The sequence below is a fragment of the Limulus polyphemus genome, unplaced genomic scaffold (assembly GCF_000517525.1).
Source record: "Limulus polyphemus unplaced genomic scaffold, Limulus_polyphemus-2.1.2 Scaffold14, whole genome shotgun sequence".
Lineage (NCBI taxonomy): Eukaryota > Metazoa > Arthropoda > Merostomata > Xiphosura > Limulidae > Limulus > Limulus polyphemus.
This window is the reverse complement of record NW_013665624.1, coordinates 277,830-300,989: the sequence shown is the minus strand read 5'-3', so window position 1 is coordinate 300,989 and position 23,160 is coordinate 277,830. Positions and strand designations below refer to the sequence as shown.

The window sequence follows — 23,160 nt, the reverse complement described above, 5'->3', positions numbered from 1 at the left end:
ACAACATAATGAACTAATTCATCACAATACTTGAAAACTCTGACTTCACTTTTTTGGAAAATGAAATGGTATTTACTTTTACTCGCGATCAACAATCAAATATATTTTCTTGAATGGATTGAAATGTTTAATTAAATTATCTCAAATAAACCTTCATTTCGGTGCAAGATTGAAATTAGCTTGAATTCTTCATAACCTCTGAATAGTGGTTGACCCAATGGGTCGTCTAGTATTCATATAAATTTATATAAACACGATAACTGGGCAATGTTTTTCTGTCCTTTAGCGGATTTCTTTTGAAGTTCTGAATCTCGTGGCAAGCGGAAAATATGACAATTAAGTAATAGATTCAGAGAAAATTTTGTAGATCACTTGGTGAATTGTTATTGTTGATAGTAGTATCTTATTTACATTTGGTTTCACTTTCTCGTATTTCAAACTTAACAACTTTTATAGTATTATTATCAGCCAATTTTTTAATGTCTGTGAACAAGCATTTCAAATCTAGTGCAGTTGTAGTAGGGTTTTAAAATTTTTAGTTGAATTATATTTTTAAGAGACCATTTAGCGGGTTTTATTCTTTCTAAATTTATGTTAAAACACTAAGTTCATGCTTCAGATTATACGATATTATCAGTCAAACTGGTTAATACGGTGAAAACTATTAAATGCCAACAACTTCAAGAGATTCACCAGGCTTTGATATAATACTTTAACTTTTATTAAGAGAATGCTTCTGGCTTATATTTACATCTCTGAATTTGAATCAGGAATGATAAAGTTAATCTAACATTCAGACACATACTCAGTTATTTCGTCACATCCAGTTACTGGACGTAAGTGATAAATCTTGGTTTTATACTAGCCTAACTTGCAGGTAAAAGTAGGTTCTGGCATTGTGATGATTCTGAGACTTAGAAATAAAAGTTATCTATATTTCAATGATACTTAGTTTTTGTCTGTTACGAAAATGTGCGCACCTTTCATTTCAACGGATGTAAATATACTTTAGTAAATATTTTGTACAATGACATATTAACTATAATTCAGAGCTTATCAAAGTTCTTAAAAGATCTGACGTTAGATTGTAGAAACTAGAATAACACTATAACAGTATAAGTTTACTTATTGATATATTAAGTACGGTACGGTAAAGTTTAGCCCTAACTAAATTAAACTAAAGAGAAAAAAACGCACACAAGGTACAATTAATTTAGGCCGTACTTAATAAAGGCTTAAATAGTGTTACGCCTAAGAGTAAGACAAGTAGACTTAAAAATAAAAGTTAAAATATATTTTACTCTAATTACAGGTAGTGTGCCAGAGATAATAGGTAGGGAAATAGAGAAAAAAAAGACAATTTCCTAGAGGATAAGCTTTGATGTTTTTTGGGAAGGGACAAAATATAGTTTCAACTTCAAGGAGAAAGTCATGCAAAAAGATATTAACAAGAATTTTATGTTAATAGGAAGGGACGTATAAGCTTCCTAGAATAGCTATAGGAAAACTTAAGAGAACCAGAAATTAGCATCCATAAGACTTGGGGGTTAGGGAGGCTGTGTATGGATTCCATAATGAGATATTATATGGGGAACATCTGGTCAGTCAAGGCTTTTCCCAGAGAAAAAGCAAAGATTTAAATCTACCATTTATATTTCAAGAAATCCTCTATACCTCTTATAAACTTATTTAACCCTTTGAGTGCATAATTAAATTTTGGGTGGATTCTTGAAAGGTTTCAATTATCCACTAACAAATGAAATTTAAATTTGACCTTTTTTAGTATGTTTTGAATATCAAAATCCACTAGTTGCACTTTTGCTCAGTGATTTACACACACACGGTACTAAGGCAGGAAATTCAAGGATATGTGAGTATCCTGATTGTCACATTATAAGGAAAAGTTTTTGTGACACATTGTGGTAAATCTGCCTGTTGCACCAAATGGGTACAAATTTCAAGTCAGATAAATCAAATTATAGTATCCAAAGAGTTAAAGTGTTGACCTATGCTACTGCTGATGGCAATTTGCTCTAAAAGCTAATCACTCTAAGGAGGATAAAATTCTGAGCATAGCCTATTTTTTGAAGATTGTAAAGTTGTGTTTTCTCATCCTGTTGTCTTCAGAATACAACAGAAAGAAATCAAAGGCCTTTACTCAATTGATTCTTCTCTAATCTTGTAAGTTTCAACATGTGTTTTTTACTCATCTTTTCTCATCAGAAATACCTTAAGAAATCTTTATCTCTGTAATATAAACTTTCGATTCTGGTAGACTTTTTATCAGCCTTTTCCAATAGATCAACATCATTCTTAGTTAAGGAGACCAAGATTGCACACAGTACTCAATCTGAAGCCTTAACTAGAATTTGTATAAAGAGATAATTATATACCTTAAATTGTATTTGCTTTATTCCTAACAACAGGCACTGCCACAATGGCTTAAGTGACCACTAAGCCTAGACCCTTTTTTTACAGCCTTGCTATTGGCCTATTTAATAGGTTCCAGGTCTAAAATTTGCAAAAATTTCTAATTGTTCCTTAAAATAAATTCTAACTGGTCCTTATCAGATTTAATTGTGTAACATTAAAGAAAACTTTAATTGAAAATAACAGTTTTTGATTAAATTACCCTTGAAATATGCTTAATGTTTATATTAATCTAGATAAACACAAAAACAAAATAATGTGGCTTGAGATTACTATTACCAAAAGGTTAGGTATTTCTCCATTGAAGTGTTAATATTTGTCACACTTCATGTGGATTGATCCCACCATTCATGTGTTCCAGAAATCCTTTCATATCAGACATCATAGGAATTTCCCATAATGTTTAAAAATTAGTCAGGGATTCCCAGAAAGCTAGAGATCCATTAGGGAGATTGAAGTAAAGAAGGTATTTTTCATGAGATATAAAAACAACTGTGGTTTCAGGAAGAAAGTAGAGAAATGCATATTTGATGACAAAGTAAAATGGGAAAAATGCTTAAAATCCTCATAGGGCCTGTTTGGCCAATAAAATTATTATTTTTACTGTTCTGTTCACCCCAAGGCCTCCTAGCTGGTCAAAACTGACTAAACAACAAAAATTTCGGACAACGAAAGATTCCATCTTTATCAAATGTGATAAAGATTATGATTTCCCAGATGCATTATTTTGTATTTACTCTGATTATAGACCATTTGAAAGCTATTTGTTCAACTTATCATTTGATAGAAGTTCAAAGTAAACTTGTTAAGTAATGAAAGAGTTTGGGTAATTGTGAACAAACAAATTGATAGGATAGCCAAGGCAAGAAGGATACTGGAAAAAGGTTTAGAGCATAAAGTTAAATAACATTTTAAAGATAAGTCTGTCAGATTTAAAGATTAGCTTTGTTTTATTCTGTTACTAGGAGTGTCAGGAACAAACTGGATGAATTCAGAAGTCAAGTTGAAATGGAAAATTATGAAGTAATGGATGCAACTGAAATTCTGTTAGATTTGGAGAATATTTACTTTAAAAATTATCTTTAAATTCCAGGTTATATGTTATTTAATAATGATAGGATTTTCAAAAGAGGAAGATTGGTGGCTTTTTAAATAAGAGATGAACTGCATCCCATTGGAAATGAAGACATAAAAAATGATAGTCAAAATATTACAGTTGGAGATTTCAGGACAGAAATTTATTAACTGTTATAGGCCACTTGATCAGGTTAATGAAATGAATAAAAACCCTATAACCCGAGTGCTTTTGAAAGGTGGACCTTTCTTTTTCAGTTTGCCCCTTCAGAGAAAAAATAAATGAAATAACAGTTCCTAGATTTTATAATGACAGTTCTAAGACCATGAGATGATAGTTTATCATTATTAAACTGAGATGAAAGATGATTTGGGATTAAAAAAAAAAACTTCTTTTAATTCAATATATGCATATTCCTTAAATGAGGGAAAAGTTAACAGGTACAAACCTAACTGACTTACTAAAGATAAGAGAAAATGGATAGATACCATATGTTCAAGAAGTTTAAATTGTCAGCTAGAATGGAAGACTTACAGAACTATAGGAAAGGTAGGGATTTGGTTAGAAAATACATTTGGGCTTATAAAATGAAAAATACTTGCTATTAATGCTAAAAGGATAGGGATTGGCCCCTTAAACGATGCTGATTGCAAGGTTTTTATTAAAGACTATGAGACAGTTGAGTTTTTAAATGCTTTCTTTGCTTTTTACAAGAGAAGATCTCAGCAATATTCTTGACCCTAAGCATTCTATATCTGAATGAAGCAAGCCCCTTCTTTTTTTTTTTTTGGTAGGTTGACAGATAGTTGGCAGGTGGCTGAGGATTAGAATGTTAATAATGTTATTCCTGTCTTTAAGAAGGGGTGATAAGAGTTGCACAGTTAGTATTCTGTAGTATTGTTTCCAGATTTTAATTCATCTTTAATTTAGTTTTTATTCCGGATCAGAGAAAACTCCTGTTTAATCTTTGAAAAAGGTATTATTCATTTTCATCAAACTCTTGAAGTTTCAGTCTTACTCTTGTAATAATTATTTAAAATTGTAGATTTCAAAACTCATTTTGATTTTTGTTAAAATACTTGCATTTATTTGTATTTGTTTTCATCAAAATCACCAAGACTTAATTAAACTTTGGTATTTTTGAAACATTTAGTTGAAAATTCTTTTTCATGTTTTCCTGCTACAAAGATGAACCCAATGAAAGATTCTCAAAAAATAGATTTATTTTATGAAAACTCCCAAGGCTTAAGTTTTGACATTTCTTGGAAATTCTGGGTAATTTTGGTTTTACTTTATGCTTGAAGAAAAGATAAACTCTGGAACAGCTTTTAATAAAATAGGAATTTTCAATCAAAATTCTCAAATCTTGGAAGTTCATTACTGCTTGTTTCTAAATTAAGTCTACCTTAAACTTTATTTTTATTTTGGATAAGAGAAAAACCTATGTTTAAGCTTTGCAAAAGATGTATATTTTTTTCATTAAACTCATGAAATTTCATTCTTGCAATATCACCCTTTATTCTTCACCTGTAGTGTTTTGAAATATGTTTTTGATGTTTAAAGAACATCTATGAAATTTTCTAAAGCATCCATTTTTTACAGTTGGGAAACCCGATTGGTGATTACCTATGTACAAATACTGTGACACATATTGCTAGACTGTTCAGCACATTTGTTTCAGAATGTGTTCAGATTCAGTACCAGCTGGCTCAATCACTAGTCACTGGGACAGAGCAGCTCAGTGTATTGGAAACACACTCTAAAGGGAAATTTTGTCTTACTCATTTGTTTACTTCTTTTCGAAGATGTTACTAGCCAGCTAAGACCAAGCAGCTCAGTGTAGTGGAAAAGCACCCTAAAGGGAAATGTTGCCTTACTAATTTGTTTACTTCTTTTTGAAAATGTTGCTTGTTATCTGGGTGATGGAAATGGTGTGGACACAGTGTACTTAGATTTTGAAAAGATAACATACCTCATTGAAGATATCCACTATGACTTTATTTCTTTTTCAGTCACCCTATTGAGTGGCTTCCTATCTATGTTAAACATATGACCTAAGTTATGATAATCCAAATGCTTTACGTTGTACATATTATAATTGAAATAATTTGCCAAATATTAGTATAACCTACAAAATTTATCAAAGTCATTTTGTAATACTTGAACATCCTTAAGACAGCTAGAAATTCCCAAGAGCTTAATGTCATCAAGAAACTACTAATTTTAACTTACTAATTATGCTCCTATCAGCATCATTAATGCAAATAAGAAAAAGCAAAGGCTCAAGCACTAACCCCTGAGGCATACCATTAGTAACAAAGGTACGATTTGAATGGATTCCAATAATAATTTTTTCCATTTCATCCAGCCACCCTACAATCTAATTAACTAATTTTCCCCCCAAATTCCAATGATGTGATTTTTTAGAAAGTCTACTGTGTGGCACATTATCGGAAGCTTTCTGAAAATACGAGTGACCATTTTTCATTATACAGATAATAGAAAACATCCTCAAAAAAGTTATAAGACTAGTAAGACAAAAAGAAACAAGTGACACAATAATCACACTTCTGGGTGTAATGTCACTTTTTGTTCCTGTATAAGTTTTGTTACTAAACTTTATAGACTAACAATAAAAACAATTCAAAGTACAATAAAATTCAAAGGTATTAAAATGAACTGCACTAGTCTATGATGCAATCAGCATTAGATCCTACCCCTATATAACTAGGAGGGAATCTCACCCTCCCTATGCATTACTCCCTTTGAACATTTTGTGTAAACCAAAAGCTTGTTCTTTTTGTCAGCACTGCACTGCTTAATTTTTTATTTTTCTTTAGAAAAGAAAGTAAAACAAAGTTATTTTTGTGAAGAGCTTAAGTGGAACCATTCTTTATAGGAATTTTTATCTTTATTGATATTGTTTTCTGATTTCAATTATCAAAAGATTTAAAAACCAGTTTCTTGAAGTATTTAGATGATAAATTTTCATATCTTTATAATTGAAACCTCCCAAGGTCCAACCTCTCTTCAACAGGAGTCATCATCTAATATTTCAATGGTGATTGGAGACACTTTGACAGTGAGTAAATGTTAGTACCATTATGCCTCAAGTAGTGCCCCAGGAATCTTGGACCTAGTACTTGCAGCCTTCTGCTTTTATAGCTTCTGCTGAGTCTGCCACATCTTTGGATGAGTTTGATCAGCTTTTCTCATCATCTGGCTTTACTTCTGGTTTTTCTCTTCCACACAAGGATCAGGTAACCCCACATTTATTCTTTGCTACTCTTACAATTTAGGTGTTGTATTCTTTCTCGTACTCCAGTCACTTTGGCTTTAATCTTTATTTCTTTCCTTCTTTATTTAATATTTGCATTCAGGACAATTTTATACCCCAGCTGTGGCTTGAATCTCAGTTTTCACATACTCTTTGACCCTGAGACTCTTATTCTGTGGTTTCTTGTTGGAACCATTATTATTTTTTTGATCCACAGTCCTTTGAATCTCTTATTTCAGCTTGCAGTTCTTCCTTTCCTGCTTTGTCTCTTTCTAGTTTTTAGTCTAAGGCTCTGCATCATGATCCACTCAGCTTTACTGAGGAAAGTTACACATAATGGGTATCCATGCTGGCCTCAATCTCTTTTTCCACAGTTGCATACATAACTTGGTTTCTCAGTTTGGCTTTTTTGGGATGCCTTACTTTCTGTTGCTTGACTCCATTGGCCTTATCTCAGGGACCTTTGTTTGGCACCCTTTCTTCATGAAGAGCTTTTGGGGGGATTACTCATTCATTGGACATTCAAGCTAAAGCAGCCTGTAGCAATTGTCTCTGTTTCTTCTAGGTTCTAGTTTTTCACAGTTCATTATAGTGTCTCATTGGGTCACTCCTATCCTTCTCATCCTGCAACTCCTTCCAGTTTATCTCAGTTGAGTGAGATCCTGAAGGTGTTTTGTCATAGTGTTTCATTGGGTCACCCCTATCCTTCTCATCCTGTAACTTCTTCATGGCATCCCTTTTTCTAATGGATCAGTCATAAAGGGGCATGTATATGACTTGCATCTGGAGATGTCACTTGGCTCAAGTCCTGTGGGAGTTCAACTCTTATGTTTTGTGCACTTGTGGACTTCTTTTATAGTGGACCCTTGGGTCACACAGGAATTTACCTTGTTTTTTCATTCCAAAGTTCCTCTTTCCCCTTCTTCCATACTCTTTCCACCCTACTCAGACTGCTTGCATCTTTGGTACCTGAAGGACTCTGTGTCTTCACCCCCCAACCAGTCAGTGGTCCTCAAACTCTCTGGGATTTTACTCCCTTTTTGTAGTTCACAAGAAGTTCTAACATTATAAGCTTAGCTGTTTTGGATAGTTTCTTTGACCAATGATGTGTGATTTCAATAAGATTGTGTATGACTACCATCAGTCTTTCATATGGTTTTCTTCACACATTGATTCATCTGGCCACTTGGTGCTTCCTTTGTTTCATCCCAAATGGTCAGATGTTTCAGTTCAAGACCCTTCTTTTTGGGTTAACTCAGTATGTTTTCAGTGGCTCTAGTTTTAGACGTTCTAATTGCCCTAACCTCTTTCTATGTGCCTATCCCACTTCTTTGATTTTTTTCCCAAGGTGTTATCTCATTCACAGCATCTTTTATCATGTTCTTCTCATTGCCCAGCTTTGGCCAAGAAGGTCATGGTTTCTGCTCTCCTTCTTCTTGGCAATGGAGGCTACCTCTTCCACTTTGAAAGTCCCTGTTATTTCAGCCTCAGACTTTCATCTTTCACTAGGACATGCCACAACTTCAAGACTTGCAATTTTCTCTTGCACAGTAGTCTGTTTTTCCTGCTCTCTCTAGTCGGCCATCTAATATTGTTGTTTATCAACACAAGTGTATGATTTATTAACACCAGTCCATCCACCATTCTCTTCTTCCAGATATTTGGACACTTCCTCATCTCATTTCTTGTTTTAATGGGTTTTTGTGTCAATATGAAGAAATCTCCCTTCACACAGTGTAATCCCACTAGTGTGAGGCTGAGTGGACACATGCCTTGATTGGAAGTAGGGTAGAAATGTCAACATGGAAGAGTAGTACAGATCGCCTCCATCTCTAAGAGCCAGACAATTCATTGTGGTTGTGATAAGCTGGATGAGTCAAACCTGAACTTTCATGTTCTTGTATTTCTCACATATCGTAGGGCTTGACATTTTACCCTGGCTACGCTTTATTTATACAGTCTGTTAGTTGAGCAGCCTTCATATTCCTCCCAACTTTTGTGACATTTTAGGAAAAAAGATCAGGATGTTCTTTTGACAAAACCTTTTTGACCAACCACATGTAATCTCTGCTTGAGAGATGGGAGACACTCCACGAGTTTTTCCTTTCTGTCACCCTATTCTCAGAAAGTAGCTCATCTTTTTTATTTATATACAGTATTCTATCCTCTATATCCTCAATGTGGGTCTTTATCTGTTTGTTTTGTGAAGAGATAAATATAACAGTGTGAGGTTAACATTTTTATTACTTTAAGATAATGTATTTCAGATATTCTGATTAAGAAGTTAGCACACAGGATCACCTACAAAAGTGGCTATGTTTTCAAATGAGGCCCAAAACTCAAGTGCTTTTGAATAGTTGACTGTTCTTCTTTAGGAGACTAAAGAATGAAGAAGAATAGTCAACTGTTTGAAAGCACTCGAGTTTTGGGTCTCATTTGAAAACGGATTTGAGATAGATACTTGTCTCATAAGAGAACCAACGAACCTCCCCATTTCTAGTGTGCTTATTTTCCTATCAAGAATGAGCTTTTGCTTTACACAAAATATTTAAGGTGGGTATTGCACAAGAAGGATGTCACCCTCATGTTGGTGGATAGGTATAGTCTAATGCTGATTACATCATAGACTAGTGCAGTGAACATTAATGCATTTAGGGATGAGAGATCGTTCCAAAACATGGCATATGCACAAAAACTTTTTGTCAGTGTAACCAAGGTACTAGCTGTTTATTTCTATCTGAAATGCATTTTTGCATAAAGGAAATTTTAAGTTCTCATTCCATTATTCTTTTAGAAATATTTAAAAACATTATCATCATATACACTTTTTGATTGGTTAGGCTTCCTGTATTTCTGATCCATTAGTGAATAGATAGGCTAGGCTACTTGCATTTTGGATCTACTATTGTATAGATAGGTTAGGCTTCCTGTATTTTGGATCCACTGTTGAATAGATAGGTTAGGCTTCCTGTATTTTTGATCCACTATTGAATATATAGGTTAGGCTTCCTGTATTTTTGATCTGCTATTGAATACGTAGGTTAGGCTTCTTGTATTTTGGATCCACTATTGAATAGATAGGTTAGGCTTCCTGTGTTTTGGATCCACTGTTGAATAGATAGGTTAGGCTTCCTGTATTTTTGATCCACTATTGAATAGATAGGTTAGGCTTCTTGTATTTTTGATCCACTATTGAATAGATAGGTTAGGCTTCCTGTATTTTTGATCCACTATTGAATAGAGGTAGTTCTAAGGTTAGTGTAAATAAATGATGGCTGTGTTCCCTTTTCTATAAAGTGAAGAGGATGTGGAACGTCAGAAAGTTTTTTTTGGATGTAGGATTTGTTGGGGAAGTGAATCTATAAAATCTGTAATGTATACATTTATTTCAATGCCTGTACTACATTGTCAAGTTTTATTGTTCAACAAGTTTGTGAAAACTGTCAATCCAAAAATAATTAAGAAAAAACTTATGCAATCTCCTAGACTGTTAGTCTGTTAGAACAGTTATTCAACCACTGATTTATTAGGAATTAAATTATATTCTCTTTTCAGTTTGTGCCAATTCCATTCTCTCCACACATACATTTATTTGTTTAACATGTAATGTTTTCTTTTAATATAAAATCAAGATTCCACTAATTGGAGGAAGTTTTCATTGAGATGAGTCATCAAATGTGTCAAATTAAATCCCTGCAGTGTGGACAAGGAGCTGTAAGATGTGTGAGATTCAATGGTAAGTATTGTTATTACATGTAGCTAATATACAGTAATAAAAAACTCAACATATTAATTTAATCAGTATAAAAATTGTTTTTTGTTTTTTTTTGCTTTCTTATTACAAAATTTAGAAAATTATCCAATTTGTAAACATGTTGGTTTGTAAAATAAATTAAATGTAAAGCATGTTATAATAATTTCACAAAAGAAAAAAAAAATCTTTGATCAAAATTTAATTTGTTTTATTTAATACAATACTTCTAATAGTTTAGATCATACTGCACAACTTGATTGCCAGCCTTTTGGAACACCTTGTATACACGTTTTTGGCTAAAAGTTTTGTAGAAAATTTATTTCAAATTTAATAAGTATCTAAGCTTTATGTAGCTTTTCATTATCATAAAACATCGTAGTTGGCTTTAAAATGAGTAGTTTTGTGTTTATAATAAATATTATTTAAGTGTAATTAACTTTGTTATAAAGTGTTTCTTAATATTTTTTTTCTTTTATTTTGTTTAGTTCATGAAATATTTTTAAAGTGCACTGTAACTTTGTTTTACTACAATTTATGATCTTGGATTTTCTAGTACATGCAAATTGTTGGATCATTTTATTGTTTAACATCTTACTTGTTGACTAGTCTTTATAGCTATAGATGTTTCTTGTCTTCACTTCACTATGAACACCATTTATTTTTATTTTTAGTATGATAGTGTTACGTCTCTGGTCGTTAGTTAATTTCCCGTATAATTTCTTTCTGATGAAACTTTAGCGATACAAGTCCTTTCTTAAATAAAACTGGTTTATTCTTTCTCAATAACTTTACAATACACTTAATTTCCACAGTCACTTTAACTTAAACACATTCTATAATTCACAACGATTCATGCACTTTACTTATGGCCACTACCGCTCACTTGACTCAATTGTCCATCTCTGCCTGTCTGCAATTATCTCCCCCGTCACTTCTTGCCAGTCATACATATATATATACAAAATAGAGGGCGTCTAGCAAATGCTAAGATGTTTGACAGGTTCCTCGATCTTTCTAGAACTCCAGCACATGCTCCCAGCATCGCGCGACTTCGGCTGTTGTAACAATAGTTATCTTGTTATAGTCAGTCATGTGAGAATTGTTCCTATATTTCTCCTAAAGTTCTTTTCTTCTTGAAGAATTTAAACAAGCTTATCAACAAGTACCCAACTGTTGGTCTCAACCCAAGTCCAGCAACAATTAAGCAGTGTATCAGGTGAATCAGCTAACAGTAAGTGTCCAAGTGACACTTGGGACATAGGTACCCTTATTCTAAAACAACATTGAGAGCCTTTTAAAGAATAATCTGCATGTACTTTTGGAGATGTTGGTAGTGGGTTTCTTTGGAAATTTTTAATAAAATATAGGGATCATTCTTTAACGCATTTATTTGCAAGTTTATTTAGTTTTTAATAATTATTTTGTAGTTTTACACATGTTAGGCATGTGTTACATTTTGCCCTCAAAACTACCCAATATTAAGGCTTTTCTCAGAACACAATACCCCAAATTATGGGAAAAAAGAAAACTTTACAAATAAGAAACACATGTAAAAATTATGGGGCACACCATGACAGCCTAATGCAGCTGTTATTGAATGTCCAGCAGAGATAGTACAACATTATTTTCATTTTTTTGGCTTTCTTTATGGAAATAAGTTTCATAAGAAGGCTTTTTTGAATTTCACTATTTTGTGATATATTTTAAGCATATGTAATGGCTAAATAATTATGATTTACTCTTACCTTACATGGAAGTAATGCATATGACTGATCGATAATTCTGTTTTTATTGGAAAGATTTAAAAACATAAAAAAATATTGATATATTAGGATTTCAGTTTTATTATTTTCAGTGTACATTACCTGACTAAAATATTAGAGAATGTAAGTAACATAGAAATTTCCTTGGGGTTCAATGTATGAAAACTTTAAGTGGTCATATAGCTCATTAGCCCTCTATGAGGTGTGTACATTTATTTGAGAGTAATCATGGGAGAACAGAGGGATTTTAGTGACTTTGCGAGGATCATGATAATAGTTACTAGAGGGTCATGTTGACATATGTAACATGTCATTAATGTTACGAGTGATACTTGTACTATAGTGGACCAAATCACAGAAATAACTTATACTGGATAAATGTGCTTGTTTCTACTTGAAGACTGTATAAAAAGGTAAGAATTATGGGTTACAGGTTACTTGTATACATACAAAGAACAAGAAATTCCATATAGAATGCCATGAATGGGATATCAACCAATGAAAGAAGGTCATGTAGTGTAACAAGTTGCGTTCCACCTTATTTGTAATAGATGGGAATATTTGAGTGTGATGGTGATCTTATGAAGTGATGCACCCCACATGGATCATTCCAATAGCCTATCATAATAGCTTATGATAAATTGTTGATTTAAAGAGAAGGAACAGTTTGAATTTTTTTTAGGGTCTTAAAATATTTGTTCAACTATTTTCTTAAAGAATGGTGCCATGTGTATAATTTTATTTTTAATATTGAAATACTTATATGTAATTGTATATAAACTTTTGCTTACCTAAACCTGTAGTGTCTTGTTTTGAGTACTTACTGATTTATTTTTGATACCAAAAGTTACAAGTGCTTGGTACTTGGTTTTGAGAAATTTGAAAAGACTAGTGTGTGTCCATCATTGTTGCACTTTGCAGAACCAGTTTTTTGTGCAGTCATCTCCACTGTCATTTGATTGGTTAAATTAAACATTTATGTCTGCAAAGGTGCAAATATTAAAAATGTTACTTACAAGAAAGCTTAATAAACAACTTTTCCAATTTTAATTCAGTAGTCCTTAGTTTTAGAACATGACTTGGAGTACCAAAACTTTATATATTTTGCCAGATTTTGACATGTTCTAGAAGCAGAATATTATAATTTGTAAAAACAGGTGTCTGTCCATTGCATATGAATGAGAAGAAGAAGAGATAAATTATAAAAATAATAATATATATATATATATATATATATATATATATAGGTGTAAGGCCTACTAAGAGCAATTCTTGTTAATTTCTGTGTATGTGTTGTTAAATTTTAACAACAACAACAAAAATTTCTGTAGCAAAAATATTAAATCTTAATTTTCTTGTAATGCTGTACCATCAGAATGATTTTTTTAAGTCATTTTCAGAGTATCATCTATGAGATTTAATGGTTATTAAAAATATGTTACATTTTTGTCTTTTAAAGAAAATACACATGCATTAAGCATGTTTTCTTTCTATTTGAGTTTCAAATAAATTTGCTGTGTAATTTTCTAACATTTTATTGATTTCTGAGAATTCTGTTAACCTGCAAAAGATGGATGACTCATTTAAACTTTTGAAGAATGGGTAAGTATGTAGGTGTTAAACATGTCTCATATGGTGTCACGGCTTACACCCATCATGATGTGCCACTGTATTAGCCATGTATAGTGTTTAAAGAATTTGCAGTTTACCCCCCATACGATAATTTATCTTTTCAGTCATAGTTACTCCTACAACTGTTGAATTCTAGCAGAGGTAGGGGGTTGTGATCACAGTTGCCAATGGCTCTGCAGATTGTCTGGCATTATTTGCAGACACCATCATTATTTTCTACTCCTGCCTTCTTACATTCTCTTCCATAGTTTTTAGTATAGTTGGCTTGAAAGATGGAATAAAAAAGATTTTGATGTCATTCATTCAGTTTCTAAGGTGCATATTTCTTCTATACAGAGATGTACATATTTTCAGCTATCTATTGTGGATGGTACTGTAGTTACCATTCTTTATTATCTTAGAAGTATTGCCACTTGCCTAAAGAAGATAGTGTTTTGTCTTCACTGTCATCACATTTTTTGGCCTGTTCTTTTGTGAATCTGATTTCATCTAGAGAGTTTCAGGTTCCTTATTGATTTGCCACTTTATATTAAGATAAGATTTCTGGTATATTGAGACACAATTAGCATAGTAATGTCCTGATTTCACTCCCTACTGGCTTAACCTTTTTGCATTCAGTTGTGCTTTGAACTCAACTTTTAAAGGAACTATCAAATGGTTGCTAGTTATCTGTTTTCCACTATCAAATTTGGGACTACTACTAACAAGAACATTATTTTTCTATAAAATCAACTGTAAATATGTCATAATTAATTATTCTGACATAAATGTTCAAAAACCACTGTTGATGCACTTTATCTGTTAGGAGAATTGTTTGTGTAATATGTTTTTATTATTCATAATATTATATATCAACTACTAAATATGTCATAATGTCTTATCAATCACTACATCTTAATTGTTATAGTCTATTCTTGTGGGTAATCTTATTCTGTTTGATTCCACCAAAAGTAATAAAGTAAATCCTGATTCATCATCGTCATCAGATTCCTTGAAAAAAGTATTTAATGTGTAACCATCCACATTTATGATACTAACATTGTAATCATTATTTATAGCTTATATTGTTAATACACTTCCTATGAAACTGCTAACATGTGTGAGAGAGTTTTTCATTATACATAGTTTAGGGCTAATGAGTGGTATCCTTGCAATAAGCTTTCATGACTAATGTTTCTTACTTTTTCTACCAGCTGACCTTGGGGTAGTAACCCAAGCTTTGTAGTCTTGCTGAGGATGTTTAAAACATATATTTTTAGTTATTTGTACACTAAGCTTGGCCATAATACATAGTGTTAACTAAATTTTAAGTTAAGCTTCAGGAATAGGTATTTAGTCCTTCTGGCATGGTGCATGGTTTAAGTGATGTTGTGTGTGTAGAAGGAGGATGTTCTAAAGTAGTGAGAGCTTTCTTTATATCATACTAAGTTATGCCTGATTTCTGTTTTTGAAATTAGTTTCATAGAGCAGTACAGTAATTCATGCAAAGGTTTCATATAAATTGTACTTGCATCATCTTACGCATAGTGTTTAATCGAAATTCACAGGTGTTCTAATTACAAAACTTAAGCTCAACTTACCATTCATTTCATTGAATCCTATTTAGGTAAATATATAAACCCTATTCATGTAAGTATTTAGATGCCCCACAATATCAGTATTATTCAGCAAATATGGTATTCAAACTTCACTAATTTATTTTTGCATAAGTCTTTTTCAAATAATTGCACTGATATATCTCTACAACATCAGAATAATGTAATTCTATTCAAATTTACAACATTGAAACATAATTATCTCAGTCCTGTAGCAAGGGTATATTGTTTTGTGTGAAGAGTATAACTCAAAGTTTTCATCTTATTTTGATAAAAGTTGGTATAAAGATAGAGTTTTCTCCAAGGTCCAGTTGATTAACTTTTGGTGAATGTAGCCCAGAGACCAAGATCATATTGAAGATCAACCATATTTTTATAATGGTACATTTTAGCAAATGGAGATTTTGAAAAACAGTCAAACTCGACAACAAATTGAGGTAGAAAGAGAATTTCAGCACATAAACCTACATTTTTTAGAGTGAGGAAATGTTTGTTGTACATTTTAGGGTGGTTATTGCATAAACATTGTGAGGTGTTGAACTATTTTGAGTACTTTAGTATAGAAATTGCAAATTTGTTGTGATATGCAACATTCACACAGTAAATTTTATAATATAGCTGGCTTTTAATTTTTCCTGTGGTTCTATCTTTAATGAAATATGCAAATTTGGTTTTAGTTCATGCAAATAGGAAAGAATATTCTAGACAACCAATTAGAACTGTTAGCTATAAGTAAGATTAGAAAGGTTTCTTAGCTCAAATTGACTGAATGAAACCTATAAAAATGCATTTGTAACATAGTGTTTTACGATCTAACACTAGCTGATGGGAATTACTGTCTGACATGTGGGAGTGACAAGAGTTTGAAACTGTGGAACCCTATAACAGAAAAACTTCTCCAGAAGTATTCAGGCCATGGCTATGAAGTTCTTGATGCACAAGGGTCATGTGATAATAGTCAGATTGTGTCTGGAGGCATGGACAAACATGTGTTCTTGTGGGATGTGATAACTGCAAATCCAATTCGGAAGTTTCGTGGTCATGCTGGTAAGTTTGTATGAAGATGTACTATACAGAATAAGCATGATTATGAAGATTGTGTTGTAGATTTATAGTTTGAAGAAATCTTGATCATTGCCATTCTTTTGACTGCCACTTAGCTTTCCAGGAATTCACTTAACCCATTGACTGCTGAATTCCCATATAGGGTACGGGCTGTTTTAGGCAGTTGAATGTGAGTGCTGTATACAGTGTACAACTCACATAAATTTTACACTTGTTTAAAGCAGTTGCAGTGAAATGGTTAAATTAGGCTAGGAGAAAGCATAATTTTGGGAGTAAATGTCAGAGATTGAGAAATTTAGCTTACATTTGCTAAGTAAACCAAATAAATGAAGGTTTCTTTGGACATTGAGTAAAAGTAAAAATTATTACAAAACATCATACATGTAGAGCAGTATTTTATGATTAATGTTTTAACCCATAGTTGTGTTTATCAAACTGCAGTTGTCTTTTTAAGATTTTACAACATTTTAAAATGCTTGTACTTCCTTTCATCAGTTAAGAGTAAACATTCTACAGATATAGTTTTAACACAGGGCTAAGAAATACAGACTTAAACTACTTTTCCAACCTTATAATTTGACCTGATGAAAACACACCTACATGTTACCAAATTTCAAAATCCTGGTTGTTGTAGCTTGTAAACTGACCAATATTTATTAACTTTAGTTACAACGTTACTGATACCTCCCAATAATTGATTAAGAAAAAAGAACTTAAAATCAAATTAAAGATTTATTATTCAGGTTGATGTGGCAAATTAGTAATTATCTGAGGATAAAATTTTTAATGCACTAAAAACTAGTTTAAGTTAGAAGAAACTCATAAAAACTTGTTTATCTTTTAGGTATAGGATCAGAGATGCAATTATTATAAAGTTTGTTTTAGATCTTTGAAATAGTAATTTTTTTAATGACAATCTGCAGAAAATATAATGAATATATGTGCAAAGATCACCCTTTCTTACTGGCCATAATCAGATGTATTGCTAAATATGTAAATTCCTATACTCCGAAAAACAATATCATCAACAAAGTAGAAAATATTTCATGGTATCACAATACAGAATAAAATCAGCGTAGATAATTATTTTCTAAAGGTACTAAGTCATATAGAAAATGATTTTTTCTTTGTCAGGTAAGGTGAATGCAGTAAAGTTTAATGAAGAGTCTTCCATTGTTTTATCAGCCTCTATTGATGGAACAGTTAGAGCTTGGGACTGTCGTAGCCGTAGTAAAGATCCTGTTCAGGTATCATGCAAGAAAGGCCAATGTTATAGGTTAGCCAGCATGTTAAAAACGAAAATATGTTTTCAGTTATACTGATTTTATGTTAATCAAGTTGAAGGTTAAATCATTAGACATGTGATATATACAATTTTCTACTTGTTTGCCACAACACCATGTATTTTTTTGATAGTTCCTTTACTGTAATCATGTTAAAATTAACTCTTGCCTTGATTACTTGTTTAACACTTACAAAAAATGAATACATATTTTACTATTTGGATCTTTCTTAATTTTAGAAAAGTAAATCACTCCAACTTAGTTGTGGTATTCAGCTACACTAATATCCACCAGAAAAGTATCTCCAGTAGATTTCAAACATAGACAGCAAAGAAAATTAAAAAACATCCACACAGGACATAGCAGACCAAGACAATGTTAAATGCAACCAGCATCATAATATGTTATCCAACAATCCTTAGATTAACATATTCAAGTCTGTACTTCCTCTTGGAATAAATATGACTACACTACGTGATAGCAAATATAAGCCTAAAGAACAAGCATTGTAGTTTGTAAACTTGTCACGGGTAAGGAATCAGTGCAAGTATATGTTCTACCCATATCTGACTTATAAGGATGGTGATAATAATATGCTAAAAAAAGTTTTTCCAATCAAAGAGCCTTTATTTCATGATATAAATGCTGTTTCTTTGTGCTATTTATAAAATTGTATCTAGGGTTGTTTTTCACCATCAAAATGCAGGGAAAGCCTTTATAATGCTATTAGCACTATATTCCTTGTCGAGTTCGTTCATGTAACACAAATAGATCCAGTGTTGTTTTTACTACCCTAATGTAGTTAATTATTCATTACTAAAAGAGTTTGAGATTGCTTCCCCCCTACCACCAATGACATTCAAAGCACAATAATCATACAAAATGTTACTTGTGGCAGCTTCCAACAAATCTTGTTTGTAAAGTGAATACTATATTTTATAAAATTTGTGTATTGTTCCTCAGATATTAGAACTGGATTGATGATGCATTCAAACATATTTGTTATATCATAAAACCTGACATAGTTTACTTGTCAAACAAAAATTGTAATTTATAATAGGTATCATGTTAGTAGGTTGGTAATAATTCCAAAGACGTTGTAACTTTCATGTTTATTGTGTTTCTATGGGAATTTTACAATAAAATATAGCAAGAAGTATTTCTTTACAAAACATATACTCACAAATATTAATGATTTAAAAGTTATTCAAAATCATTGAATTGGTACCATACATTTAAGACTAACTTTTCTCTAGATAAAAACTCTTGAATTTCATAATTAATGCTTTAGGTTATGGATGAAGCTACAGACAGTGTGACATGTTTAGATGTATCCAGCCAAGAAATTCTAAGTGGATCACTAGACTGTAAAATCCGTTGTTATGATTTGCGTAAAGGAGAGATAAGAACAGATTATTTAGGAAGTAAGTTGTGTACTTCCTTTAGGATTGAAATCATTCCAATTATTTTATCTTTAATTTTTGTTATCATAATTTACAGCATTAATATTAACACACTAATTTGGCTTTAACATTTAATAGAATTGATGTAAAAACAGTATGTGATTAATCATTTTGAGGTACAGAGGGTTTCATAACAAGTTGAAAGACCAAAGACTGAATTTATTGAGGGGGTTTGTTATATTATAAAACCATGTTTTTGTCCTCTTTTAATATAGATTCCATCACTAGTGTTTCTTTTACCAAAGACTCTCAGTGTATACTTGCTAGCTGTTTGGACAGTACTTTAAGGTTGATGGATAAAGGCACAGGAGAGTTGCTCAATGAGTAAGTATTTGTTTTTATGTAGTATTACCATGCAATTTACACTTCTGTAATGTAGAAGGATCTAGTTTTTTGCAAAAGGCAAATTGTTCTTGTGTTAGATTTGAAGTTTTTATGTATTGTAACAGATCAACTGCAGCCTTGGCACAGAAACTAAAATTTTGTCCATAAAAAATGTTGTGTTTTTGTAGCATTAATAATGATTTTACTAATTATTACTATAGTATCCAACATATATCACTATGAGCACTTGTATTAAATAACAAAACGTTTTTATATGCAGAACTAAGAAAATAAAACTACATATAGGGTTTTATGATTAAAAGGTATCAAGATATTTTAAAATTCTCAGATTGATATCTATATATATCATACTTTTTCAGGTACCAAGGTCACAAGAATACAAAATACCGTATAGACAACTGTTTAAGTAATGATGACAGTAGCATCTATTCTGGATCAGAAGATGGAATTGTTTATTGCTGGGATTTGATTGATGTAAGGTTTTCTGTTATTCAAGTGGAAATGCATTTTTAGTAGCTACTCACTTCGTGGTAGAATTATTAACAAAATATTTTATCTCTAATGTGTTGATGGAATTTGTACAGTACATCAACTGTATCATATTAGCACCTATTCCTTTGGATGTCCTCAATTGGAAGATTTTTTTACTTTTATTAGTATGCATCATCATGTACTACAAGCTATTAATACATTGGTAGAGAATTTCTCAATTTCAAGAAATCCAATAGTCTAAAAACCTTTAGCTATAACTTATTCTCTTCTTTAAAAAACAGAAATAATGTTCTGCCTAATCATTAACATCCATTTTCTTGACTTGTATGCAGCATTGATCAGTATCACTTTTTTACAGAAGTTCATAAAAATTATGTAAAACCATTAAACACAATCTGATCAAGGACAAAATTTTAAAGAAAATTTATAGAAGTAAGAATACATTCTTATATGAAGATGAGGACCTTTGAAAAATCATGGAATTTCTAGCTGCCATTTCAGAAGGGGGTGAGGTTATAATTTGGCAATTTCATTTGACTGTTTGTCAGAAGAGTCTATTGTTGTCTCGGGACTTGCTGATTTTCATATAATGTAATAAATCAAAGTAACATGAATATAAAAAGACTGGACACAAAATATCATGAAAAATTAAGGGAATTGTGAAAGTTTACAACATGAAAATAAAACAAAATTAAGATTTACTGTTTTTTTTTTCTCTCTTAGGTAAGATATTTTTCGTAATAATGAAAAGTATTTTATTCCAAGATTGTAGAGGCCAATATTTTAGTTAGGTTCTCTTATCTATGGGCAAGTAAGTATTTAGTAAAATTGGTATTTTGAAAGGACTTTATGAATTTTAAAATATCAGGTTCTTATTTTGTACTCTCTCTCTATATATATATATTACAGAGAAAACTGCATAACAAGATTCATCATGAAGGCTCCAAGGTTGTTCATTCACTAAGCTTTCATCCAACAAAAGTTTGTTTACTGACTGCTGCAGAGGGTTGCATTTTTCTCTGGCAAGTTTCAGATAGTGCATACTGTGCTTCGTAAGAAGAAGAAGAAACTCAGATGAAGGTAGCAACTTTATAATTAGATTTAAGTAACGAAACCATCAATAGTTCAAACCAGTATTTACTGTGTACAGGCATGACATTAAAAAAATTTCAAATACTTCCAGTATTATTTTCAAGCTTTATACAAGGGTGTTGATCATGTATGTACAGTTCAATAGCTTAATCATAGGGAGAATACTCTGATGTCCTATCTTGAAATGGCCAAGTGGTCTTCAGATTTTCACAGGAAGGATCTACAGGAGTTTTCTATAGAAAAAACAAATAAAAATATTTATGAACTTACTCCTTCAAACAAATTGTGGATTGGAAATAGATGGTAAACTGAAAAATTTAGCTGGCTTTAATATTTATTATTGTTAAAATAATTGAAAAATAGATACCAATAAGTAATAAACTTTATTAGGGACTCACTCATGGCAAACAACTTTTAATATCTTGTGATGTTTCTGGCTAGCTTAATTCAAATCCTGCTCCTGACTTAATAGCATACATCAACTTCAAACGAAGAGTTTCCATGTCTTTAAATTCTGGAAGTTTCAGTAAGTTCATACATGTTGAAGCAGTGGGAAGGCGGTCTAGTTCACTTCCAGCATTTTGAATACAGAAGGAAGGAGACAGTTCCTGTAGGAAAATAAAAAGAAGTAAATGGTGTTAGGAAGCAGCTAATATGTGGCTTAGTTAATAAGCTTCACCATAAAAAAATGCATTCTTTCAAAGAAGAAAGTTAGATCAGTATATCACTTCACTGGAAGATACAAGTTTAATTTATACATTTTGTTATTGGCACTTTGTCACATACAGTAAAAAAATAAGATACCTCTTAATTACTAGATGTTATGCTGTGTTGTAGCCTACACAGTGCATAACTCTTCTTGTGAATCACGGCATGTGCACGTTTTACTGACGTGACGTCTAGACAACGCACTACTAATATTAATGGTGTGAGTGGTTAAAACAGATGATCCCTCCAGGCAGCCTTCAGCCCCCTTTTGAGGAAATAATAGAATAAACCGAAATTGATTTTACAATGTTATTGGTTATTAGAAAAATGATTAACATAAATGCAGTTGATATTTTGATCCCAGTACTATGTTTTTATGTTAGCTTTCTTAAAAATTACATAATGTACGTGTATATATAATCAATAAAAAGTAAACACAATTAACCCTTTCCACACAAGTCACAGGCCATGTTTGTTGACTTACATTCAAATTTTTATGAACTTAAATTTTAGAATTATACATTAGTTAATTTCTTGATTTAAAAGTAAATAGTAAAAACTCGCACCTAAATATTGATTTTTGTATGTCATGTGGTATGTTAAATGCAGCACTGGTTCAAATTAGATGTTTGTGATGTCAAAATACAAAATCTATAGTTTTGTATGAATTAGGAACTCAAATTACCAATATTAACAAGCTAGAATATAAAATAAGAACCTTCTATCTTTTCTATTTGCTGAGATATCACTCATGTACTGAATCAAACACAGTGGTCTTGCTCATCTCTTTCTAATATTGGAAATGCTCCCTTATATACACTTACTTCTGTCTATGACATGTTAGTAACCTCAAGTGGCTTTTTCAGCCATTTTCAAGTATTAGGATGTCACCTTGTTCTTTGGATACAAATCTTCAAGCTGGTAAGGTGAGTTTTTAGTCTGTTTGAAATTTCCTATTATTTTAGACCCAAATATAGCTTATTTACTAAGCTTGATAAATTATAGTGGAATTCTATGGTATCAATAGTCATTTATGATTTTTTGGTTATTTCACATCCTCCACATGTGAAATTTTATAAGGCCTAGCATGCTACGACAAGCAGCAAATGAGTGTGAAGGTCGTGACTAGAAGAGACAATTGTTTGCTGTTCTACGTTTTAAGAAAAAATAAGTTTAAGAACTTATT

The 23,160-nt window shown here is 31.8% G+C and overlaps 2 protein-coding genes across 9 annotated transcripts in view; one reads left to right on the top strand and one right to left on the bottom strand.

Moving 5' to 3' along the window:
- Positions 1-346: 346 nt before the first annotated feature.
- LOC106457183 (WD repeat domain-containing protein 83-like) overlaps positions 347-23,160 on the top strand; it is a 25,359-nt gene continuing 2,545 nt past the window's right edge. For 2 of the 7 annotated variants that reach the window (XR_002610096.1, XM_013916580.2), the window contains exons 1-8: positions 347-836; positions 10,415-10,518; positions 16,349-16,573; positions 17,726-17,838; positions 19,166-19,298; positions 19,553-19,661; positions 20,042-20,156; positions 21,084-21,254. Coding sequence is in view for 1 of the 7 variants with exons in the window: in XM_013916580.2 (XP_013772034.1) it covers positions 10,446-10,518; positions 16,349-16,573; positions 17,726-17,838; positions 19,166-19,298; positions 19,553-19,661; positions 20,042-20,156; positions 21,084-21,230 (915 nt within the window). In the remaining 6 variants the exon portion in view is untranslated. Of the gene's footprint in view, positions 837-858; positions 998-3,395; positions 4,055-4,299; positions 4,482-10,414; positions 10,519-16,348; positions 16,574-17,725; positions 17,839-19,165; positions 19,299-19,552; positions 19,662-20,041; positions 20,157-21,083; positions 21,255-23,160 lie in introns of those variants that run through there. The other 5 variants (XR_002610100.1, XR_002610103.1, XR_002610104.1 and 2 more) reach the window with 5 other exon arrangements.
- Positions 21,294-23,160, bottom strand: part of LOC106457173 (ubiquitin-protein ligase E3C-like) — a 79,485-nt gene continuing 77,618 nt past the window's right edge. For both annotated transcript variants that reach the window (XM_013916569.2, XM_022383018.1), the window contains exons 25-26: positions 21,665-21,874; positions 21,294-21,499 (exon numbers count right to left, since the gene is read on the bottom strand). In XM_013916569.2, the coding sequence (XP_013772023.1) occupies positions 21,704-21,874 (171 nt within the window). In that variant the 3' untranslated portion in view covers positions 21,294-21,499; positions 21,665-21,703. The remainder of the gene's footprint in view (positions 21,500-21,664; positions 21,875-23,160) is intronic.